General features: G+C 45.6%; 1 protein-coding gene across 4 annotated transcripts in view; it reads left to right on the top strand.

The window, feature by feature from the left end:
* The window catches only part of FANCC (FA complementation group C), a 321,103-nt gene extending 299,445 nt beyond the window's left edge, over positions 1-21,658 (top strand). For 2 of the 4 annotated variants that reach the window (XM_033123708.1, XM_033123707.1), the window contains exons 11-16: positions 6,551-6,626; positions 8,918-8,999; positions 9,114-9,182; positions 11,191-11,365; positions 15,146-15,349; positions 20,672-21,658. In XM_033123708.1, coding sequence (XP_032979599.1) covers positions 6,551-6,626; positions 8,918-8,999; positions 9,114-9,182; positions 11,191-11,365; positions 15,146-15,349; positions 20,672-20,815 — 750 coding nt within the window. In that variant the 3' untranslated portion in view covers positions 20,816-21,658. Of the gene's footprint in view, positions 1-6,550; positions 6,627-8,917; positions 9,000-9,113; positions 9,183-11,190; positions 11,472-15,145; positions 15,350-20,671 lie in introns of those variants that run through there. The other 2 variants (XR_004424715.1, XM_033123709.1) reach the window with 2 other exon arrangements.
* Positions 21,659-25,789: the final 4,131 nt, after the last annotated feature.

The following is a 25,789-nucleotide window of genomic DNA, read 5'->3' as shown; positions in this document are numbered from 1 at the left end:
TACTTACTATTGTGTCAGAGAACTCTGCTATGCCAGCCCTGGAGGGTGGGTTTTCCAGGCTGTGTATGTGTGCTGTCTGCCAAGTGGGACTCTGCCCCTCCCAGGCCAAGCGGTAGGAATTCTGGAGTCTTTATTGCATGTGCTAAGAAGGAAATGCCACTTATTATAAAGCAATAGTGGACATTCTTAATTATTAGAGTTTCCATTCCTCTGAGAGACCCAAGTGTGAATTGGATCCCTCTTAAGAGAGAAAGGAGGCAGTGAGAGAGATAAGGAAAGACTTGAGTAAGTAGAGGAGGAGCTAGGAATAGTAGTGCCCAAAAGGTGGGAGTTGGATACAGTCTTAGGAAGAAGCCAGGCCGGGGGTGTCTGCAGGAAAACTTTTGCTACAGCCCCACCCGCAGAGGCCAGGCAGCCCTGGGCAAGGACCGCTGTTCAGAGTGAAACGTGAGCCTTTTCTACCAGAGAGCTTCCACCTGCGGGCATTTTAACTGGCCTATACGGCCCTGTGGTGCTTTGCCTATTCAAGTGCCTGGGTCCACCTGCAGCTTCCCATGAGGTATGTCATGCTCCCTGTGATGCTTTTCAGCAGTTTGATGTAGGAGAGCGGTGCTGTGATGCTTGGCTCTGCTAAAATCTCATCTACCCCTACGCCAAAGAACTGTTCAGGTTTATCATTGCTTTTTAAGGCAATGATAAATATTTATGATGTATGTTTTCCCATCTTCTCTTTCCCTAGGGAAGTTAGCTAGACTGTAACAAACAGCATTATCAACGGTACCCAGCCTGGAATTCGGGAGGGTCTGGCTGGCCCTCACACTTATTTTGAGGCGTAACTATAAATATCTTTTATCCTCCCTTGTACATTCTTTGTATTCCCAGTTAGGAACCAACCTCTAGAAAACCTCCCCCTTTAACTCCGGGAACATACCTAGGTGGGGGTAGAGGACACTGGTGAAAGTTTTCTTACCGCTTTGCCCCTGAGTGTTGACCTCGGGCACTGTGGATTTGGACTGGATTTGCAGTTGTTTTTAACCTATTTATTTTTTAATCTTTATTTTTTGTTGAGAAATAATTGACACATTCTGTTAGTTTTAGGTATACAACATCATGATTCAATATTTATATGTATTGTTAGTTGATCTCCATAATAGTCTAGTTAACATGTCACCATACATAGTTACAAAATATTTTTCTTGTGATGAGAACTTTTAAGTTCTATCCTAGCAATTTTCAATTATGCAATACAGTGTTATTAACTGTAGTCACCACACTGTATGACTTATTTATTTTATAGCTGGAAGTTTGTACCTTTGATTCCCTTCAGCCGTTTCGCCCACCCCTTATCCATCTCTAGCAACCACCAATCTGTTCTCTATCTATGAGCTTGGTTTTTTTCCTCCTCCTCCTTTTTTTTTTTCAGATTTCATATATATGAGATCATACAATATTGGTCTTTGTCTGACTTATTTCACTTAGCATAATGCCCTTGAGGTTCATCCAGGTTGTTGCAAATGGCAAGATTTCATTTTTTATGGCTGAATAATGTTCCATTGCTTGTATATACATCACGTTTGACTTCTGCAATTACCAGAGGTGCTCAGAGTGGTTACCATCAGTGTCCAGACACTTTTTATTATGGTGAACTACTGCTTGAGCATAGATAACATTTCTTAAAATGTGTATACATTTTTTTGGCATCCCCCTGGGCTCTCCATTCTGTTATGTTGATACGGGTCTGTTTTTATGCCAATTCCATACTGTTTTGATTACTATAGCTTTGTAATAAAGTTTGAAATCAGGGGGTGTGATGATTCCAGCTTTGTTCTTCTTTCTCAAGATTGCTTTGGCTATTTTTCTATTCACTGTTTCTATTCTACTGTTTTTCTATTTCTGTCTCTCTTAATTTAGAACAGTACCCTGAGCAAGCTACCGGTGTTTGGTGGTGCAGCAGCACTCACGGGTCCTGGTAGAAGGCAGGGCAGGGAACCAAAAAGAAACAACTCATCACTGTGACCTTGGGTTCAGAGTAAGAGGACAGTACCAGTTCCCTTTGCAAATGCCTTCAGATACATGTGTTCGGTCCTTTCTTTTCCTGGGGCTGTTCCTGGTTTTCTACCCTTTTAATTGATGGCCATTCTCTCATGGAGCCCCTGCTGCCTATTTTTAAATTCATCATAATTCTTGATGCATAGCGTCCTGTGTCCTCTTGTTCCATGCATTGCCCTCTTTTCTTTCTGTGTCCTATTCATTCATTCATGTATATTTTTCTTACTAAAATGAATATCTGTGGACCCGACATCCAAACAAGACCTGAACTAATATTAACAACTTATTTGTATCCGTGCTGTCTCCCTGCCCTCTCCCCCCAGGTCACCACTGTCTTGAATTTACGTTTATCATTCCTTTACTTTCTCTGGAAATAGTCTGATCATGTATATATGATTTCCTAAACCATGTTTTCTTGCGCTTGTTTTTGCAGTTTATAAAACAAACAAGAGTGAGGAGCAGACTGTATATAGTCTTTTGAGCCTTGGCTTTTTCTACTCAGCGTGTTACCAAGGTTGCTTTATGTTGTATGTGGCTGTGGCCGTAGAACGTTGGCTGTGTAGTACTCCATTGGGAAAGTATGCCGCAGTGTAGCCATTTCCTGGTGGCAGGCATTCGGGTTGTTTCCAGGTTTGGTTGCTCTGAACATTCTTGGATATATGCTTAGGAGTGGACGTGCTGGTTATTCGGTATGCCAAGATTCAGCTCCTGTAGATACTGCTAAATTGTTTTCATATGTGGTTGTGCCAATTTATACTCACCGCGCAGTTTATGAGAAATACCATTAATCCACATTCTTTCGCATTGTCAGAAATGTTTATCTTCACTGCTTCTCACTCTCTTTTTATCCTTTCCTCTCACCCTTGTCTTATTTGGAGAGCACAGTGAGGCTCCATCAATGTGCCCAATCAGACTAGTAGGCAAACACTTAAGGCTGTCATGACAAGCCAGTTTTTCTGAGCTTGCATAATAGCTCAGTACAAACAGCAGATCAGTTCAGGTTCTGGGTAGTAATGGCAGAGTGATAATGTACTAGACTAAATCTCCCACAGAAAAAAAGTTATAAACTCTGGGGAAAATATTTTTTTAAACTATTTAAACTGGAGAGTAACCAAAAAAGCTGGTAGAAACTGGAGGGGATTCAGCCCTTGAAAAGAAACCTCACTGGGTGTTCTCTCACTTTCCCGAGGGCTTGCATGTGAGAGAGGGAGGAGAGTTGAGTGGGGTCAGGGATGGCCAGAACTCAAGGCACAATCTGATTGACATGAGGTGTCAAAAGACAGAGCTGTGGGCTGCCATAGGGACAAAAAAATTAGATGGGGAAAAAAGAAACTAATATCAAAAGATAGACCTGAATCCAAACATACCTACAAGTACATTAAGTACAAAAGTTATGTGAAAATTAACATAGTAAAAAAGTCAAATAGTTCAAACTATGAAAAGCAAAGACCCAACTATATGTTGCTTTCAAGAGACCAGGTCTAATTATAAAGGCACTGATTAAAGTAAAAGGAAGGAAAGCGATATGTATGAGGTGTGATCAAACGATACGTTGAGTATTTAAATAAAAAAGCATTACAGTAAAAAACACATTACCATTAATCCCCCTCAAAATACTCCCCCTTGTTTCAAACACACTTATCCCATTGTTCCTGCTACTTTCTGAAGCAGTTCTGGAAGTCCTCTTTCGTGAGTGACTTTACTTCATCCTCCAACATGACAACACTCCCTGTCACACATCACTTCTGGTATGGCAATTTCTGTCAAATAAAATCATTATGGTGTGTCCTCATCCACTTTATTCACCGGATCTGGCATCGTGTGACTTCTGGCTTTTCCCCAAAGGCAAAATGATTCAGGATATCGAGGCAGCCATGACAGCACAAATAAAGGCTCAGGAAAGAAGACTTCCAGAACTGCTTCAGAAAGTGGCAAGAATGATGGGATAAGTGTGTATGAAGGGAGGTGGAGTATTTTGAGGGGGGTTAATGGCAATGTGTCTTCCACTGTAACAAAACTTTTTTTAATTGAAACATTCACCATGTTTTTTTATCACACCTCGTATGTTACGCAAATAATAAGCACAGGAAAGCTGCTATGGCTTTACTAGTGGCAAATAGATTAGACTTTAAGACAAGGAGTATGACTAGAGATAAAGAGGGATATTTTATAATGCAAGTGTTCAGATCATCAGGAGAAATATCAGTTATAAGTGGATATGTGCCTAGTAACAGAGTTCGGAAATACACAAAGCGAAAACTAACAGAAGTAAAAAAAAAAAAAAAAAAAAAAAAAAAAATTAGACAAATCCAGTCACACATAAAAATAGTTAGGATTAAATTTAACAAAAGGTATAAGACCTCTAAATGGAAAACTATAAAACATTGCTGAAAGAAGCTAACGAATATTTAAATATATGAAGAGAGAAACCATATTCATGAGTTAAGATGCCTGTTCTCCCCAGACTGACCTGTTGCTTCAGTGTGATCCCAGTCAAAATCCCAGCAGGCTTTTTCAAACAGAAATTGACAGGCTGATTTTAAAACTTGTATGGAAATGCAAAGGACCTATAGTAGCTAGAATAATTTTGAAAAATGAAAGCAAAAAAATCTAGAGGACTTTAAGCTACAGTAATCAAGACAGTGAGGTATTAGCAAAAGGATTGTCATAGATCAGTGGAGCAGAATAGAGTGCAGAAATATATATATATATATATATATATATATATATATATATATATATATATATATATATATATATATATATAATTTTTCCAATGGATTTTTAATAGAGACACTAAGGCAATTCAATGGAGAAAGGAGAATTTTCAGTAAATGATGCCAAAACAACTGGATATCCATATGGGAAAAAATGAACCTCTACCTTACAAAATAACCAGAATTAATCATAGACTTCAACATAAAAGCTAAAACTATAAAGCTCCTAGAAGAAAAGGAGGAGCATTTATTTTATTTTTTGATGTCGGAATAATCTAAGATTTCTCAGAAGGGATGCAGGAAAGCACTAATCGTATGAGAAAAAAATGGATAAATTAGATTTCTTAAAAAATAGATAAATAACATTAAACTTCTGTTCTTTGGTAGACATTCTTAAGAAAATGAAAAAGCAATCCACCAGCTGGGAGAAAATATTTTTAATACGTATATCTGACAGAGGACTTGTGTCCAGAATATATAAAGCTCTCTTACAATTCCGTAAGAAACAACTCAGTTTTTAAAAATATACAAAAGACTTCAGAAAAGATACATAAATTGGCATTAAAGACATGAAATTGCTCAACATCATTTGCCATCAGGAAAATGACTAGTAAAGCCACATGAGGTAACATTTCACACCTACTAGAATAGCTGACGTTAGTAAGAATTGGTCACCAAGGCCAAACGATGACAAGCGTATGAGCAGCTGGAATTCTCATAACTTGCTGATGGGTGTGTGAAACGGTACCACCATTTGGAAAATTTTATGGCACTTTTTAATAAAGATAAACAAGCATCTATTTTGTGACCCAGTAATTTCATTCCTATAGTATTTACCCAAGAAAAATGAAAGCACACGTCAACAAAAAGATATAAATATGAATGTTAATTGCAGTTTTATTCATAATAGTCCTGAAATGGAAACAACCCAAATGCCCATCAATAGGAGAATGAATAAACAGATTATGGTATGTTCATACAATGACTACTTGTAAGAAATAAAAATATAATGAATTACTAATACACAGCGCCATGGATGAATCTCAAAAAAAAAAAAAAAAAAAAGTTGAGCCAAAGAAACCAGACAGAAAAGAATACATACTCGTATGATTTTGTTTATATGAAATTCAAAAATAAGCAAAACTAATCTTTCATCAAAATCAGACTATTGGTTGCCAGGGTGATGTGGAGGGATCAAATGTAACAGCTACAAGGGAACTTTTTGGGTGATAGAAATGTGGATTTACATATTTACCCACATTCATCAAATTGTACCCTTACCGCCTGTGCACGTCACTAGATATCTAGATTTACCTCACCTTTTTACACAAGCAGTTAAGGCGCTGTGTGCCCCTGAGGAATAGAGGCTACAGCCCTGCGGCCCTCACTGGACTGTGAATATCCTCGTTGTTCTCAGCTTTTGTTGCTGTTACAAAACCATCTCGCAACTCCCTTGCACACTCTCCCTTAAACAGAAGATTTATGTGTATAATTGGGTTCATATAAGGTAAAGTACAGATATAAAGACATCAGGAGCTTAACTTTATTTTTCTTAAGTCGCAGAAGGTGACTTTAAAAGGTTTATTTTTTTGGAACTATTTATAAGGTTATTAGAAGCATCCTTTTTTGTTTTTTTGTTTTTTTAATAAATGTTGAAGAAAACATTCTGACCATGTTAGCACTAGTGGATCCTTTTTGGGCAGAGGACCCAAGTTTTAGTATCTTCTTAACATCCTTTCCAATACTAACATTCATGCAGTTTTGAATTTTTGATTCTCTTGTAGCTGAAGTTCACACTCAAGACCTACTTTCCTTATGCTTCTCCCTCTCTTGTCATGGTGCTACTCCAACACCCGAAAGGTATGTGAAGGTTGATTCTGCCTGCATTCAAATAATTTCTGGGAAAGAGCGCTGATAAATCAGAACGTACCCTCCCACGTCCTTGTCTGTAAAACAAGGGACGTTGAATTGGTCATGTCTAATATCGCTTTAAGCTCCCAGGGTCTCGCATTCGATGGGTTCTGTCAGGAGAATTCGCTTGACTTCCCTGTCAGGATCATTTACCGAAAGAAAGAAAACAGAAAAAGAAACAGAGAAAAGACCTCTTGTTACGTTGGATAGTCTCCTCCGGGTAACACGGGACCTCCGCGGGTGCCCGCCAGATCCACCTAGACGCCAGGATCAGGCTAAGACTTGGCGGAGTCAGAATAAAACAGTATGTGTATTTGTATTTCATTCTTTCTGCTCCGTGCCCCTGGTTGCAAAAGAAAAGATAAAAGGATGAATGAGGCCAAGGAAATGTAGGGGAAATTTCTCCTAACGAAGCCCAGGGAAGGGCTCCTGGAAGGATTCAGTGCGTGTACCAGGCCACAGCCTTCTCTGGTTTCACTTGCCAGCCTTCCAGAGGCCATGCCCAGTTGAGGAAGTGATGGTTCCATCCTAATTCAACTGGTGTTGATCTGTTAACGTGCCTCTGAGCTCATGTTTAGGAAACATTCAGAAATAGAGAACAAAGGCATCCCTTTCCCTCGAACGCCTGAAGTCTGAAGGAAAGGCAACAGCGACACAAGCACAGGCTCTGTGCCAGAGAAGGAGGCATTTTATCTGACATGAAGGAAAGAGTAAAACCCGTAGTGTTTCCTTTTTATGCTCTTTTTTGCCTACCTTTTTCCTGAGACTTGAGTAAGTAGATTCATTTAAGGAAAGGAGGTGATTCAGAGTTTCACAGCATTTTGTAAAATCTACATTCCTCTTCCTTTTCCTAAAAGATGTAGGTGCTTATCCAAAGTGACTCATCTGACACCTTCCTCTCAGATGCCAGAGGTGGAGGTGGTGATGGGCCTGGTGGGATCTCTGGTCAACAGTTTAGTGAGACTTAACCTGTGGAGACACAATGGGAAAACTTGGATAACAAGACAGAAAAGCCAGTGATTCCCTTTCCAGGGGTGTATACCTCATAGCTTACGGCAGATCACCAAAGGTCATGATCAGCCTGTGTGAGAAGCTGAGTGAGCTCCAGAAACAGTATTGGAGTTGTTATTTTTTAAGTTTGGAAATCTATAAACAAAAGATGAAGGTGGTATATGGGCCTATACTCAGCCTACTTGCCTTTTCCTTGGTGTGATTGTCCTAGATTTGTCCCAAAATAAGTAAAGTCAAGCAGAAATACAAGAACTTCCTATGCTAGTTTCTAGAAGTTTTCTGCATATTTCTTTTAGAAAAAGTAATGTTATTTTCACAAACTGAAGTGTTTTTTAATAGAATCTTCTGTTCATCAGAAATTGACTTCATGCCCACTGTGGGGCATAAAAGATCGATCACTTAGGAGCCCTGACTATCCAGGAGCTGTGAGAAGAGGGGTCATAAACTAAGTATGTAAACAAGTAGTACAAAGCAGAAAATGAAAACGCCTTCAAAGGTTGCAAATCAAGAGTTAAGGGACTTCAGAAGAGGGAGGGAGAGAATATGTGATCCTTTAATCTGTAACATTTGTGGAGTAACCGTGGTTACTCTATCACTTACCTCATCTTCCTCGTGTATTTAATTACAGAATCTATCTGCAGATACATACATGCTCAGATGTGTTTAGAACTACAGGATAATTGTGAAACCACAAAAACCTAACTCAAGAAAAGGCATTTGTTTGTAATGATCCCTATGTATTTTTTTCCTGGCCTTTGCTTTACTATAAACCTGAAATCATATTCTGAATTCATCACAATCATAGAAAAACAGTTGGGCAGCCCATTCCTAATTCCTTATTGACTGTTTTATTAAGGTTTCCGCATATTTTGATATCACAAATTGTTAGTGGTAGAGGAGGGGGATGGGTAGGTAGAAAAGGAGAAACCTGGGGCGTCTGCGACACAGCATTTCTAAATCCTGGGGTTGGGGGGGTCACTGCTCGTGCAGTCCTTGTGGAGTCCCTGTACTGAGTTAAAGAGCCCCCGATGTTTAGCTTGTGTGACACCGGTGGGTCGTTGTTCCAGGCCTGAGAGATGGGTACTGGCTGTGAACGGCATGAGAGAGGTCGTGTGGCTTCCGTCGACCAAGAGAAAAATGGCCTTTCCCCCAAACCCCTCCAGTCTTAGCTGCCTACCTAATACGTTTGCCTTTCCTTCAGGTCTCCTCTGCTCTCTTCTCACCCACAGGTATTCCCCAGGGGCTGTGGCACCAGCCATTGACACATATTTCTGAGATGCTCAGAGAAATAGTTGAAGACCAGGCTCACTGGTAAGCACATGCTGACAATGCTGAGGTCTGCGTCTCCCATGGCTTCTCTGGCTCCTTACTTCCCTTTAGCAGAGCTGGAGGAAAGGCGTCATTGGTGTGACTGTCCCCAAACAGGTATGCACACTGCCGAGCAAGAAGTGGAGAAGCGCAGAACTGCACAGACCGCCTGGAGCAGCTGCCTATGTAAATAAATACCTTGTAGGGAACCTGTTCTGAGTTATGGCTGGTACTAGATTTTGAAACATATGACAATAAAATGAATAGATCCTAGGGGAAGAAAGCAGTGCCCACAGAGTGCAAACCCCCTGGTCGTGCAGGAGAAGGGCACCTCTGTTGACCTTGGGTCTTGTCTCTGCCTCTCTCAGGAAGGAAATTCTAAACTTATATACAATAGGATGAAATGTTTCTTTTTCCTTCTCTTTGTAATAAATATGTATCTAAAATGTAAAAATCCTTTCTAACATTAGGATATTAACTACCATTTTTTTAATATATGTTCTTTTCCTGGAAGCATTCACACATAGTCTTTGCTACATTCCTTGTAATATAACACCCTTCAGCTTCCTCTTTAAGGCCCTTGCTTTCAGTGTATTTTATTCATGGTCTGTCCTAGCCTGCAAGACTCTTTGTTTCGTTTGCCAGTTTTCCCTCTTGAACTTCTCTGTGGTCTCATCACCAGGCCATCAGACTTGGGGCTCTTCGTCATGATGACTGATGCAGGTTTGGGTGCCAGTTATTCACTCCTTCTCTCCACCGACTCTTACCAATTGGGGAGACAAAAAGAGCTGGTGGCCAAGTGGGGACCTGTCCCACCTGGCAGCCCTACTCACACCCTTTCCGTTGTCTCTGTCGAAGAGCAGAATTTAGATCCAAAACCTCATGGGACTCCACCCTAACCTACGTCTGCCTGAACTAGAAGGAGACTTCAGGGTCCACCTGTAGGGAGGGGTCTGGGAGCAGGTTCAGCTACTTTCTCACACGCAGGTCCTGGTAGGAAAGAGGGAGGATGAGCAGGCCCGTCTCTGCAGCGCAGGCTTTGAACCTTGCCCCTGGCCTGGTGCCCACCTGGGAGCAGGTCTGCAGGGAGAAGACCCTGGGGAGTCTCTCCCTTGCTTTTGAGACGTCATACGCCTGACATGGCCCATGGAACGTCAGTTCTCCTTCTTGTGGGAAAGAGGAAGCTATCCTCTTCCTTCCTGTCCTCTCCATTGTCTTACAAGCTAGATTTCAGAACATTTCATCACTTGTTTTCAGAGAGCACTTGGCCAGGAGGAAAGCAGTGACCAGGGCAGGTGAGGAAAGTGCTTAGCGCCTGGGCGTCCATGGGCCAAGCAGAGGAAGCGGACCCAGGTCCTGCAAAGGGCACTGTAGAGGTGCCCAGAGCTCTCCTGTGCCAGGGCCTTCCAGGTCAGAAGGGAAGTTCTGATCTAATGTGATCTCAGGCCGGTCCTGCTCCATTTTTTCCTGGGGAGACGTGAAACTGCTGATATTGGCACTGTGCACAATTAATGGGTCCTTACCTTGAGCAGATTCTGTCCTTTAAGCAGCTATCGCGAATCCCAGTTCCCAGTGTGACAAACGGATAGCTTCACAAAAGCTATAACTTTTCAGCCTTTATGAATTTGTGATGACAGAAAATACAATATACAGCTCATGAAACATTCATATTTGCCCAAAAATTGACCAGAGCCTTGGGTTCTGTCAGAAACATGTTTCTGTCTGTGCCCCTCCTCTGGTCTGCATGTGGACCCCAGGGGGCCCCCTCATTTCTTGCTCCGGCTCCCTGGGTGGCAGCCTTGTGGCAAGGCGGCCCCACTCCCAGCAGCCCAGCTGTGCAGGCAGAGGGGCACACCTGCGGGTTCTTCCCTTGCATCATCCCTGCTGGGAGGGAACCACAGTCTGCCTTTCTCTAAGGTCTATGCTCCCTCAGGGTCCCTGGATGTAAAGATTTAAATGTCTGAAGTTCTCGGGGCACAGGGGGTTTTGAGAGGCATGTCTCGGACGGTCTTGTGACGGGTTCAGAGTGGCGTCGTGAGCTATTTTCCCGAGTCTTAACTTGTAGTACTTGCAAGTTGTACTTCAGTGGGTAAGAACAATTTAAGCCAACCCTTTGCAAACATCACAGTTCCTTTAAGAACCAAAATGAAAAAGTCTTGTTGCCTGGCTGCCATGTGTTTTGGTTCCGTTCCAGGTCCTGCAGAGGCCCCTTTGAGAGCTGGTTTGTGCTCGTTCACTTTGGAGGATGGGCTGACGTCGCGGCTGAGCACTTACTGATGTCAGCAGCCGAACCCCCGGAAGCCTGGCTGTGGCTCTTGGCTTTCAGCTACAGCCCACGTGACAGGAGTCAGTGGAGAGCAGAGGCCATGGTGGGTGGCAGTGCCCACTACGTGTGGCGCTCGGGGTCGGTCCGGAGCTGAAAGGATCCTGTGGGTCGGGGCCCCGTAGTGGGTTTGGCTCTCACTGACCCCCCAGGTATCTAAGTGCTGAGTGCTCCCAGCTCGTTGTGGTAGCAGATGTCTGGCGGGAGGAGTGCGTGTGTGCTGCTGGGTTTGTGGCTGGAGACGGTTTTCTGGCTTCACAGAGTTGACTGGAGACCAGACGCTGCCACCCTGCTCTCCGGGAAAGCACTGAGATGACGGGCAGTCCTGTCCCCCAGGTCAGCTTATCTGTTCTTGCTCAACTGCCCCAGCCGCCCTCACGTGCAGAGCGCCTGGCCGGGGTCGGGTCCCCCAGGGGATGCCATGCAGAGTCGGGCCACTCCTCTGAGGGGCTCTGTCCTCCTGACCAGCGGCCTGGCTGTGTCTGCTTCCGTCTTGACTTACTGCTTTCTTGGATCAGTCAACAGATCCTCACATTACCGGCTTTGTTTAGAATTCTTACTAAAGTAATCACATGATATTAACCACTTTGCTTCTGAAAAAGGACTTGGTCATTTCCTAAATAACAGAGCAGCTAAATACAGGCCTGGCTAACTGTGGCAAGACAGTGGTTATTTTATGTGGAAAATAATAATTACAGGAAGCAGTGCTTTGATTAAAGGCATTGGCACCTCCCTTGCAAACATTTATTTGTTTTTAAAATTTCAACTGCCAGTGCTTTTTGCTGATTTTAATAATTAAAGGGAGCAAGTTTCTTTTTCTAGAGAGCAGCACTCGTATTTGCTTGATGTTTTCTGTTGTTTGAAAAAAGCAGAGACCAATACAGATACGTCTGTGTATTTTCCTTGTTTAAAGGCTGTGTGGCAGGGGGAAAAAAGTGTTTGGAATTTTAAAAAGTTGAGATTTGGTGATAATTTATTTTGGATCAAAAATAGAACACTATTTAGAAATACATATAATGAACATAGGTATTTGAGGATTGCTATTTGATTAAAAATAAAGTGTACTATTTCTTCCCTCTTAAAATATCACATTCGACTAATTAAGGATAATACTAATTATATTCATGATCTTATTTTTAATAATTAAAATTAATAATAAAAAGCTCTATTGATTTCTAAAGCCCTTTTAATACACTTTATATTTGATTCTATATAAACTAAGTTGGTAGGTTATGTGTTAAATTCCATAGCGATCATAGAAACTGAGAGAGATTCACTTTCAAAGTATAGAGAAATAAGTTGTCTAGTAAGATTTAATTTGTAGAAAGTTCTGCATTGGCACATCTTTCTACTGGTAAGTCAGTCCTTTTTAAAATAAAACCTATGCATAGTTCTTACCCTGGGGATGCTTTGGCATCCTGGATCAAAAGGGATTAGCAAACTCAGGGCAAGTTAGTGCAGTCCATCCATTTCCTTCTGAGCTGTTCTAGCAGCAGTAGCCATCCACCTGTAACTGAAGCCCTGCTTTCGCAGTTTTGATCCCAGAACCTCTTCATCCTTCGTGCCCAAGCTGAGGCACTGGTCTGTGTGGTGTGTGGGGAGCGGGCGGGGCCAGTTTCCCTAGTCTAACCCGTGATACTTACCTGTGAGCTTTGATCCCGCTGGGGGTTGGTCTGTTGGATGACTTGGGAAACAAAGTGTGAACTGCCTTTGAAACCGTGGTGCTTGTGAGGTTTGATCGAGCTTGACAATGTCTGTGCCTTCGCCTTAAAAGCACAATTAAATCAGGAACTCTGCTGTGTTCAGCGGATGCTGTGGCTGGAATTGTTGCCTCTGCTGGCCAGCCCTGAGGTTCACAATCAGGGAGCAAAGGGTCACTGTCCCAGCCTAGGGGTACACTGCTCACAAAGACCCGCGCCTGTTGCAAACATGCTCATGCCGCTGGTGTCCATCTCCTTGGCTAACTTTGAATTACATGATGATAAAAACCAAGATGTCTATGTTTGTATACGTAAGAATTAGGCAAGAGTGCATACCCTTTAACCCTGTCATTCCATTCCTAGGAATTATCCTAAGGACACAATTAGAGATCCACACACAGATTTATGTACAAGAGTATCATCACGGCATTGTTTGTAATTGCAGTAATTGGAAATGGTCTAAACTTCCCACAGTAAGGATACTGGCTCAATACATCGTGGTATATTATAACTATGGAATAGTATTCTGCCATGAAAAATCATATTGTCAAAGACTATGTGCTATAGATATGGGAAACTGCTTAAAGTGCATTGTGAAGAGAAAACTGTAAGATAGAAAATATTGTGTATAGTGATTGCTGTGTCTACAATGCATAGAAAAAAGATGAGAAGGCTGCAAACCTAGTTTTTAACAGTGAGTCTCTTTGGATGGTGGAGTTATAATTCACTTTAATTTTTTTGTTTGTTTAGATTTTCTATAGTGAGCATATATACATTTTCATAATGTGGGATAAAAAGTAATACTTAGAAAAGAAAGCTTTTACCTTTCTCCTGAAAAAATTAGAAAGCATCTAAAGTTATTGGCATGTCAGGATGGCATTAGAGGGGAAAGACAGTCTGTGATAAAATGGAAAGGAAGAATAGTAAGTCTTAGGGAATACTGGATGAGAAAAAAACGGATATGAAGGCATAGCTTCCTAAGTCCCCATGTTTTTGCAGACCCATTTAGATGGTAAGAGGGTGCTGGGCTCCCGTGGATGCCCCCAGACAAGGGCGGGCAGGGCCCAGGCGAGAGAAGAGATGGAGTAAGAGGGGCCCTCTCCTGTTGGAACACTGCCATGGCCGTGGAAGAGCCGCATGGTGCAGTTTCTCACGGCCCCGTATTGTCAGAAGACCTCACACGGCACTGCTGCTGTACTGGGCTGTATGACGTACTTCACTGATGAGGCCTTCATGTCCAGGAAAAAAGACCCACACAAAATCCAGAAAATTGGTCGTGGGAATTCTCAGAATAGGCCTAAATATTCTTTAAAAAATGATGGGCCGTAGCTGTTCGTGAGTTCCATGTGGCATTTTGGATCCATGGCTTTCAGTTTTAGCTTTGTCTTCCAAGTCACAACTTGATGTACCATTTTTACAGCAAGCAGACGTCTCAGCATGAAATAAATACTTTTTATGCAAAAACAACCCGCAGACCTGTAACAATCACCATTGTTACATGGATTCCACAGACTTGTGACCTCTCTTTGAGCTTTAAACATGAAGAGACTATCCCAGTGTCTAAACAAAGACAAAGGTGTGTGTGTGTCATGTGTGTGGTGTGGTTGTGTGGTACCGTATGAGTGTGTGTGTGTGCGTGTGTGTGTGTGGTATGTGTGTGTGGTGTATTTGTGTCCATGTGTCCTCCCTCCCTCCCCTACCCACCCACAAAGATAGCAGAACAAGCCTCATTCCTATCAGAACACTGGTCAGTAGAGGTCTTATTGCCTGGGGCTCTGATTTGTGCCTGTGATAGTGAGCGAGTCTTGAAGGAGCCTTTTTGTCCTTCCCCCACATTATAAAAATGTGACTACATTCTCCGTTTCCTTTCATACAAAAAACGTCAATTCTTGGCATGGCACCCTAGCTGCTTAGTGAGCAAGACGAAAGAAAGTCAAGAAAATTCCATTACGCCATTTGGGTTTGTGTGGAGCAGTGTGTAAACTCAGATGTGTTGCTTCTGTCTGCCCTCCCTCGGGCGCCAGTCCTCTCCTCTTAGAGGGCTGCTTCCAAGTGCTGAATAAACCCTGGAACCGTGCGTGTCCTGACTCTCCCGTAATCTCTCCCCTTTGAAAATGTACTTCCAGGCAGAGGGGAAGGCAGTGCTCAGCCGCCTCCGGAAGCTGTTGCGAAGTCCAACACTCTCAGCCAGGGATGTGCACGCAGCAGCTGGAGAGCAAAGTGGGGACCCCAGACCACCCGCGTGCCCATGGCTGATCAGGCGCCTAACCCTGAACTTCTTGCTCTGGGCTCCTGGAGGCCACACGATTGCCCGGGAAGTCATAACCCTCGTAAGTCTCCCCTTTTCTAGCTTCCTAGTTCTCATTCACATCCCACCCAAGGGCCCGGCCTCTGAAGAGTGTGTACCGGGCAGGTGGATGGGCAGCGAGGGGGACGGCTGGCACAGACGCCAGAGCCTGCCGCGTGCCACAGGCTCAGAGAAAGGCGGTGACTTGGGCCATGTCACACGGCTTGCTGCCAGAGCCCATAGGAGAAGCTAGGTCCCCTGTGTCCCCATGTACTCTTCTTCCAGTTCAATGCACGACTCTCTTTCTCCTCATGAAGAGAAACAAGACTTCAGTGAGAAAGGGGTGTGCTCACTACAGTGGTTTAAAGAATATCATTTGTTAATTACAAAGCAATCCTTCCATAAGCCCAGCTGACATGAGGGGTGAAGAACGGTTACCAGTTCAGGTCAGAAGTGAGCACCGCGTGTGGCACTGCATTTGACAATGATTTCTTGGATAACGACACTAATGGCACAGGCACCAAAAGAAAAAACAGATAAATTGAAAGGCAAAATGATAAACTTCTGTGCGTCAAAGAACATTATAAGAAGAGTGAAAAGACAACTCACAGAATGGGAGAAAAATATTTGGAAATCACACATCTGATAAGGGTTTGGTGTTTTAGACTATTTCAGGAATTCTTACAACTCAACAACAGAAAGATAACCAAATTAAAAAATGGGCAATGGATTTAAACAGACAGTTCTCCAAAGAATATGTACAAATGGCTAGTAATCACATGAAAAAAATGTTCAACATCATTAGCTATTAGGGAAATGCCAATCAAAAGCACAGTGAGGTGCCACTGCACCCCACTAGGATGGCTGTTACAATAAAACACAGTCAAGGGGGAGAGGACCCAAATGTGCACCAATAGATGAACGGATAAAGAAAATGTGGTCTATGCATACAATGGAATCTTATTCAGCCTTAAAAATGAATGAAGTTTTGAGATACGCTACAACATGGATGTACCTTCAGGGCAGTATGCGAAGTGAAATAAGCCAGTCACCAAAGGACAAATACTGTGTGACTCCACTTACACACGAGGGACCTAGAATAGGCAAATTCGGAGACACAGGAAGTACAGTGGAGATTACCGGGGGCTGAGGGAGGGAAAGATGGGGAGGCAGTGCTCACTGGGTACAGAGCTTGTGGGGGGTAATGAAAACGTTCCGGAAGTAGATGGTGGTGATGGTTGTTCAACACTGTGAATGTACTTCCTGCCACTGAACTGCACATTTAAAAATGGTCAAAACAGCAAATTGTATAATGCTCATCAAAACAAAAAACAAAAGCACCAACATGCTGGCTCTTGGGGTTTTTATTCCCATGTTTATTTTTACTTTTTATTGCCACATAATATACATAAAGAAACGTGTAGCGTGATGAATTTTCACAAACCAAAACACGCAACCCAGCATTCAAATCAAGAAAGGAATGTTCCCAGCACCCAGAGGGCCCCCTCCTGCTCTCTTCCAGGGACGACTCTCTTTGAATGTGGATGTGAACATGAGGAAAGTTCCAGTGACAAGTGGGGCTGCCAAGAACCTCAACACCAGCGCCCAGGAGGCGGGCTCAGGCCCTGTAGAGCCGTCTGGGGTGGTGGGCAGGCCACCTCTCACATGCACAGACAGAAGCCATCAGAGAGCTCAGGCGTGGCCAAGATATAAGACTTGCTTGTCATGTGCTGGGTCCCATCTCCCAGGGCCGCCCCAACACCTACTGTGTGCTTTTATAAAATGCACATCTCACTTAATCCCAAGCCCATTTGGGTGGGAGAACGCCATTGGTGAGAGCTAAAAGTGTCCATATATCTAGAGAACTTGTTACTAACCAGGTGTAAGCTGTACTGGTCATTTCAGCCACGCCCTCAGCCAGGTGATCAAGGTCGACATCAGCAGGGATAAATCGTGTTGATAGTATGTGCCCTTGATACAATGTGATGAAAATGGCACTTTACCTCTCTGGTTTTCTTCTCCAAAACATGTAACCTCTGTCTAATCATGAGAAAAGCAACTGACAAACCCCAATTGGGGGACAGTCGACAAAATACCTGAGCAGCCGCCTCAAAACTGTCCAGGTCATCACATCTGTCTGGAAAGTCTGAGAAATGGGGACAGCCCAGAGGAGCCTGTGGAGACATGACAACTAAATGTAATGTGCTGTCTGAGCTGGGATCCTGGAACAGAGAAAGGCCATTAGGGAAAACAGGAAATCTGAGTAAGTGTGGACTTTTTAGTTAATAAAAATGTATCAATATGCATTCATTAAGTCTGACAAATGTATACACTAATGTTAACAGGAAAACTGGCTGTGTGGGATACGTGATCTTTCTGTATTATCTTTTCAGTAAAACTGTAAATCTAAAGCAGTTCTAAAATTATTTTAAAAAGTCAACAGCAGGCACTTTTGAATCATGAAAGTGTTGGCAGCATTTCTGGAACCTGACTTCTGCCCTCCTGCCCATGCCTGGGACACCTGTGGGAGCTTGTCCCCGCCTTGTGTCTGGGGAGCTCCTCTCCCGTGCTGTCACGCTGGGAGAGGAAAGGCAGGCCAGGGAGGTCACCGCCCGCCCTGCCGGACGGGGTGTGAGACAATGCAACCCAGAGAAAGCTCTTTGGAGACACCCAGGTCTCTGCTTCTGTTACTCCAACCACATTTCCATCCGTTCCCGGCAAACAGCCCACGTTCAAAATGGCCACCCTCAGGTGTCAGCCACGGAGAAGCTGCTGTGAGCAAGGATCTAGGTTGTGTCACAAAGTTCAGGCTGGCTGCCTGTGCCCAGGTGCTGTTTCCACAGAAAGTTCAGTCTCGGCCATACGTTAACACCTGAGGCTGAGGCAACACGGAACACCCTCGTGCATCGTCATTAAATTTTATACGTCAGCCCAGTTGCAAAAAAAAAACAAAGAAAAAAACAAAAAAAAAACATTAAAGGATGAAATGCCACTGTTTCTCTTCACACACACGCGTCTTCGCAGGTGGGTGCTCCATCTGGGCACCTGAAGCCCATCGCCGCCAAGAGAGCTTCCTGGACGCTGTCCTTGCAGATGTTCTGAAGCTGTATTACTAACACACCAGCCTTCCTGACTGCGAGGCTTCCTGTGGTGGCCACAGGACAGCCGGAAGGCGGCCTGGCTAACGCAGCCACAAGCAGGACAGATGGAGGCGTCCTCTGCGCACCGCCAGCCTCTCCTGGGCGCTCGCCTCCCACCAGCTCATCACTCCTCTCTGCGAGCAGCCCCTGGAAAGAGCCAGGTCTGCCGGGCCTGGGAGCAGGTGGTGGCCAGACGGCAGAAGTGTTGGCTTTGGTGGGACCGCCTGTCTGCCAGCAGCTCTGGCTGGACCACTCGGGGGACCCAAACCCTGGCCCCGCTGATGGGAACTCAGGCCCGAGTGGGCCTGGGTGCCAGCCTTGCCCCTTGTCTCGGCAACAGCGTTGGGCCAAGGGACAGACGGCAGGGGCTGAGTCCAAGCCGTCTCTTCACAGCCTTCCATGCGTTCTCTGAGTGGGCCCCACCTTACCGCGCAGCTCCAGTTCATTAAAGGTTCCTTATCCCTCCATCTCCTCCGGTCGTCCCGCATCCAGCCTCTGCTGCAGGACGCTCCCGCCTGACTGCCCCTCGCACAGGCCGCGGGGATCAGCTTCTGTTGGCCTTGGGCTTCCGCTGTTACGCCTACACCCTTCTCTCCTCTGCAAGTCTGACGAGCAGCAAGAGCAGCCTGGCTGGTGTCTGGTTCCTCTGGCCCGAGTCTCATCCTCTCCTGCCTCATGTCCTGCTGAGTTCTTGCCTGTCTCTCCCTCTCCTTCTCTTTGGTTTGCTGGACCACAGCAGTAACAGCCAAACATTAGCCAGAATCTGAAACATGGAGTTCAGTCCTATGGTTGCTGAACTCACAATGAATTTAACCCCTACACGGACGTGCCTCAGCCACGCCCTGCAAGCATGCGCGTTTCTGACCTCAGCTGCAGCGAGGCGGGTTTTTGTATGAGGCTGGAAACCTTAAATGGAACTGGGAGCTGAGTTGGCTTGTAAAGATGGAGCACGGTTAGATGAGGCGACCTCGGTCATCTGCGATGGCTGCGCCGCCGCCTGGGCTTCGTGGGGGCCCCGGGAACAATGGCAGTGGAGCAGGATGGGTCTCCCCTACTCGGGTGCTAGGTGGTAGGTTAACTGTTTTAAGGTGTCCCAGGGAGGCTCGCATTGGTTCATCCAAAAAAGACAGAAGCTGCGTCTAACGAGTCATCGGCAGCATGTGATCTCTGAGATCTCTGATCTCATGTGTAAAGCAAGGATGATGCTACAGACACCGAGAGCCACTGTGAGCCCCCTTGAGCCGGCAGCCTGCCCGCCCCCCTCCAGCAGAACCCCAGGCCGGGGGCCCACACTCCCACACTGCACTCGCCTAGTACACGGGCTGCAGTGTCTGCTTTGGCTGACAGAGGTGGGTGGCCAGGAAGGGGTTCCTGGGCCATGGGGCAGAACCGGGGAGCCAGGCTGGCGCGCCCCCCCCCCCCCGCAGAAGGGGCTGGTGTGGAGGTGGAGAGGGAGCTGTCCTCGGGCTGCTATGGCTACTTACACGTTTGACTGAGGTGTCATATATACTGACACACACAAACGAATACAGACATGACTCCCAAAAACCAATGGCTTCTTAATGTGGTTTGTGTCTTAAAAAAGCACAATCAATTCTTCATGCATCTAAATTGTGATATTCTCGCCCTTCCCTTTTTGCTGAACTGAAATTCTTAGGAAAATACTTGTGGGCACCCACAACTCAGAATGCCTTGAGGCTGTATTTAGCAAAACTAACAATTCCTGCGTTTCCTGCTTCCCTTTAGAATCAGGTCTTAAAACCTTAGATGCCTCTAAAAAACAAGTGGGCTCAGGTTGCTGGCCTAAGAATGCCATTTATAAAGCTGTTTGTGTGAAAACAGGTGGCATTTTCTTTTCAGCATGTTCCAGTTCGCATATTAGTGTGAACCTTTTACAGAAAGTCAAGCCTCAGCATGTTCATTTGCTTTCCTCCCCACAGCAGGGAATCCCAAAGCTCATGACTGGCATTCCAGGAAACGTGCCTGCTTGTAGCCATTCTGTCAGGAGAGCGTGACCATTAGGAACTGACTGCTCACTGGACGGCCAGCCTCTGAGAACAGACTTGCTTTGCTAGTCACCTTGAAAACAAAACAAGAGCCCTTTGGAGCTGCTAGGAATGCAGCTGCTTTTCGGGGACAGGATGGTTACGGCTGGTCCACTGGACAAAGGGACAGATCCGTCTGGAAAATGTTTTAATTTGGCTTCTCCTCTGTCCTCATTGCAGATGGCTCAGACTGATGAGATAACCCACGAGATTATCGGCTTCCTTGACCAGACCTTGTACAGATGGGATCGTCTCTGCATGGAAGCCCCAACGTCAAGAAAACTGGCCAGAGAGCTCCTTACAGAGCTGCGCGTGCACGTCTAGCGCAGGGCCTTGGAACATGTGGCTGCCACGCGGGGCCCAGGCTCACGGGGGCACATGGTGAAATGCTGTGTGCCGAGTACCCTCTGTGAGTGGTAACAATGAGCCATAAATATCTTGGCAAGATCTGGCACTACAGATTTTACAAAATGAGAAGACAGGTCCTTGAGGCCAAACTCAGATTTATTCACGAATGACTGGATTATGCCGTTAGCATTCTCTGTACCTGCTCAACACGGTGTGATTAGAGAATCGCTAAAGGAAAGGCTTGGATGGGAGAAAAGATTTTTATTTCCTTTTTTCCCCTTATCACACCAAGATGCACAACTATTATTTCAATGTTTCAAAGTCTTTTGACCAAGAAATTGGTCATGAACCACTGATCAGCCCAGAAAGTAACTGAGCCTTTTTCACAGACCTCTGTTTTAGAAGTCATGTCATTGGTGTTGGTCTTTCCACCTACAGAGCTCCGAGATAAAGCCACACTCTCCTGGGTCTCTAAGAAATTCTTCAGCAAGGAGTTCCCCCGAGCCATCCCGTGAGCAGGCCAAGGAGATGCCCAGAGGCGAGTGGCAGTGACAAGACCACTGGTCCCTGTTGGCACGTGTGCCAGCCCTGCTGGGTGCACTACACCACAGAGCAATGAAATAAAGCTGGTCCTGGTGCTAACTCTCTACCTTTGTATTTGCTAAACACTGACTGCTACGAAGAGCTCATATCACGTCAAAGATGGCTGATGGGAGAGCACAGGACGTGCTCTAAAAACCCTGGAACAGATTACACATCAGTTGTCTTGTTAAGTGAAACGGGAACTGGAAATTTCTAATAAAGAACTGGTAACTCCAAGGTTAATATTTATTTCACATCAATTGAAATTTTTTTTCTTTTCAGGTTTATTCTTAACTTGTATTGATTGTATGCTCTTTTGTGTATATTCTGTTTGTCGAGTGAGTAGTGAGTCAAGACTTTCTTTTATGTCCACTTCAATTTATGCATTACTAATCTCTGAATCTCCGTCTTGGCTCCTGCTTGAGGTATGAGTCAAGTTTTGCTGGATTCGAGGTTGAGCTTTTTGGGGAATATTTTGTTTCAGTGTATGGATCCACCTGAAGATCTGAAAAATTCCAAGAACTTCCAACCCGAGCTTTCCTTGTGAGAAATGTTACAACATGAAAGGTGTACTGTTAAAATACTTTCATCACAACTCCCATCTTCATCACTGTCATATGCATCACTTGGAGTTTAGGACGTCTTTCCTACGGTGACTTTGGCCATGGAGGCAGTGACCAGCCTCTGGGGACATGAAGAGAGGGGCTCAGTGTGGTGGTAGCGGGTAACCCTGGATGCGAGCATCCATCGGGAACCGGCCTCCCTTCGCGGCGTGCTTCCACGAGGACGTCCATTCCCACTATATTTCACAGCACACAGTCAAAACAAGATGGTCTCCACCTCAGACTGCTGAAGCTGCATTTCTGGAAGATTCTTTCCTGTCCTGAGCACACTTCATCTGTTTGTAGTTTCTCCCACTTCCTTTCCAAAGCCTGTAACTTGGACACCTGAGTTGGTAACAGAGCGGACTGTCTGAGCGGGCGTTGGTCTCCATTGCAGTGAGTTCCCGGCAGCCCGGCAGGTCCTGTGTTTGGCGTGAACCCTTACCATCCATGCAGACTGTCCTCAAAGACATAGTAGGCACTGGTTTGGCTGCTGATCTATCTTTCTCCCATTGCTCCTTCCCACCTTGATAAAGGTGCTGACTGACAAGGGGAGGAAACAAAAACAAGCAGCATGGGGAAGGGGGCCGTTCCCTTAAGTGGGTGAGCAGCTGGGAAGCCTCAGCAGCAGGCATGACTCCTTTCACTTCTGTGAGGAGTAAGGACTCCCAAAGCACAGACGGAGGGGGAGTGACACCCTCCCCTGAAAAACCCGCGCAGACACCTCTGTGTGTCCCTGGCTCCCGCGTGAGCCCACACCCAGCCAGCAGGGAAGGACCCAGCAGGGCAGAGAGCGGGCGGGCTGGGATGGATGCAGTAAACGACCTCCTTTGCCAGTTGCTGTAGAATTCCGGAACAGTCTAGACATGTGGGTTCTTTTCAGTTTTTTGAAAGACGTTCAAAGTAGTAGGGGTCCAGCTGAAAACGGGCTCTGGTGAAAATGACAAGTGAAGGCCACTGAGGCTCCCCCCTCCCTGGAGAGTGGAGAGCACGGAGGCCTTGTCACATCACGTGACAAGGTTGGGCCTGGAGGCCGTATCAGGGGTTTACTGGCAGTGGGGTTCTTTCACCCCAGTGCCTGTGCCAGGCAGACGCCTTCTACCAGAAGCAGATCTGATGAAGAGTGGCTTAAACAAGGAAAACACCGATGGCCTCCCAGAAAGCTGGCGCATTCGGCCACTCGACAACGTCACCGTCGGGGTTGGCCTCACTGAAGCTCTCCCGGCTCTCCTCTCCGAGGAGCAGGATGCTGCCAAAGCCAGGCTTCACTGACAACATCCAAGACGGGGAAGGACAGCAGGTCTCCCATCTTTCCCACCAGCCACACCAGACCTGCCCTTACACCATGGGCAGGACAGCGGGAACCGCTGCTGGGCTGAGACCAAGGGCAGACCTCCCAGGCCGCAAATGAAGCTGGAGCTTCAGGACTGTTTACTGCGCAGAGAGGCCTGAGCTCCCTTGGTCATTCATTTTTGTAAAATTTGTAAAGAAATTTTGAACTGCAACTGGCAAAGACAAGTCTCTGTATACTCCTACCTGTAGGGCATCGCAGGGGTGGCCGTGGGCACTTCCGGGGCCTGGCTGAGGGATGAGTTGGCTCACCATCACTTTAAAGCAGGTCACGGTGGCCATCCCAGTGAAGGAACAGCTCCCAAGAACGCCAGCACTACCCTGCCAAAGCTCAGCCGGCCTGGGACACACAGGTGCAGGCCCAGGGGCTGCGTCACCACAGAAGCGTGGCCTGTGCCACCTGAGTGGGTGCAGAGGGAACAAGGAGGGGCATGTGGGGAATCCATCCAAATCCTAGAGTTTAGGCCTGGGATGAATTTGACAGAGGTTTTCAGAGATCTGACAACAGCTCTTAAAATGTTACGTTACCAATAATAGCAAGCGGTGCTGCTGAGAGAAATTTTTCCTAAGTCTCAATAATAAAGGTTTTTACAAAGAAGGCTGGAGAAAAGACTGGATTCTCTTTCTCTTCTTTCTATAGAAAATATGTAAAATCTTTGTCCTACGAAGAGGTAACCAAAGAGGACAGAGCCAAAACGAGAGCCAGAAACCTTAGGGATGAAGGCATTCCAGAGCCCCCGTCAACTTTGGGACAGTGCGACATTGGTACAACTGTTAGTGTTTCCAAGTTGGTAATTTTTTAAATATTGTTTCATTCTAAATAAAATTGTACCTAATTTTGTATTTATAAAATATAGCCTTTCTCAGAAAAAACTTCCTTTACTCCCCAGCTATGGAAGCTTCAGGCTGCACAAAAGCCTAGGTAGACCTGCTCCAGAAAAAGACCGATTACGGTTTATCCCCTGCGCTGGGAATCTTGCCACCAGACACCTAAAAGTTGGGGACCCACCGCCAAGGACGAAGGGAGAGTGAGTATAGGGCAGGCAGGGGCTGCTCAAATCCAGTGAAATGCACCCCACACTTACACGTATCTTTCCATAAGCCTCACATAAACATATCACCACTTAGTACAAACTGAATTGTTCTGTCCATTGCTCTTCCCCATCTCTAAGACAGGACTGGTCCACAGAGCACAGCCTACACCCTCTAACTCGCTCAGCCACCTCTGACTCGTGGCCCTTGAGTTCCAGCCTCCACAGGCTCCCCTGGAAGGGAGTCCCGAGAGATGGCATCAACCAGGCTCCACTTGGTGGCTACTTACAGAACCCCAAGTAGCCCTGTTTTACAGAGGCCAGTGTGCACGAATGGTCACTCCGCTTCCGGACATGGGACACTGGGGGCTGCTTATGTCCAGAAGGCGTCTGAGAAAGCAGATGAAAATAGATAAGCCTCGTTTCTGGAGAAGCTCCTTGCATGTGCAGTTCCGGGGGCTGACTCTATTTTATTGGCGTCATTAGCCCTTCTCCACTGGCCCCATTTCTTGCTGGTGGGACAAGAGTGCTGGGACGAAAATGTGAAAGCGTCCGGGGGTCAGGAGACAGCCACGTTTTCTGTTGAAGTGCAGGAGCCAAGAACAGGGACTTGGAGGTGGGGGAGGAGCTGCGACCCTGGCAGTGGGCTGGGAACACGCAGAAAATCAGAGGCGAGCCTGGCCTGTCTGCAGAAGGGCAGGGGCCACGCTGCCTGCCGCGCGTGCCGGGGAGAACACACTGAGGAAGGGCCTTCCTCCGGCCACGAGGAATCCAGACTGATTTGCTTTCCGAGGAAGAAGAGACATGAATGTGACCGGTGCTGCTCTCCTCGCCTTTTGCTTTTCCTCTGCTGTTACCATGACCCACCACCAGAAGTCCGGCTAATGGGCCTCTTCCCGCCATTTCACTCCGGAAGAACCAAAATGAAGGCAAAATAAATGTGTTTTAAAGCCTTCTTCTAGAATCCGGTCCCACAATCTCTTTATACCACGGGTCCAGTCGTAACCGTCCTGTAAAGACTGGTTTCAAGGAAAGCTTTTGATGTAGGCCTTGGCCTTTTCCTGGTCCTGACGTGATCACAGTCTCTTATCGCACTTGTTTGGCATAGGAAACATCTCTACTATGATACTGAAAGTTTCACACTTAAATTTCCTGTAGAAGTAAAACGTCTCATAACTCAATATCGAAAGCCTCATTGGCCTCTGATGTTTCTCATGATATGATGAATCCATGCGCATCAGCCGGGATTCTTGGTGGCACGCAACAGACACAGGCACAGTGTTGACAAGAAAAGGGAACTGATCCAAAGCGTATTTAAATCTGGTTGAGTTATATTATGAAATGTTAACTATAGAAATAATTGCATAATTTTAAATGGTTTTTGG

Source organism: Rhinolophus ferrumequinum, chromosome 12, assembly GCF_004115265.2.
Source record: "Rhinolophus ferrumequinum isolate MPI-CBG mRhiFer1 chromosome 12, mRhiFer1_v1.p, whole genome shotgun sequence".
NCBI lineage: Eukaryota > Metazoa > Chordata > Mammalia > Chiroptera > Rhinolophidae > Rhinolophus > Rhinolophus ferrumequinum.
Note: the sequence above shows the minus strand (reverse complement) of the source record. Positions and strands in the feature narration are given on the sequence as shown.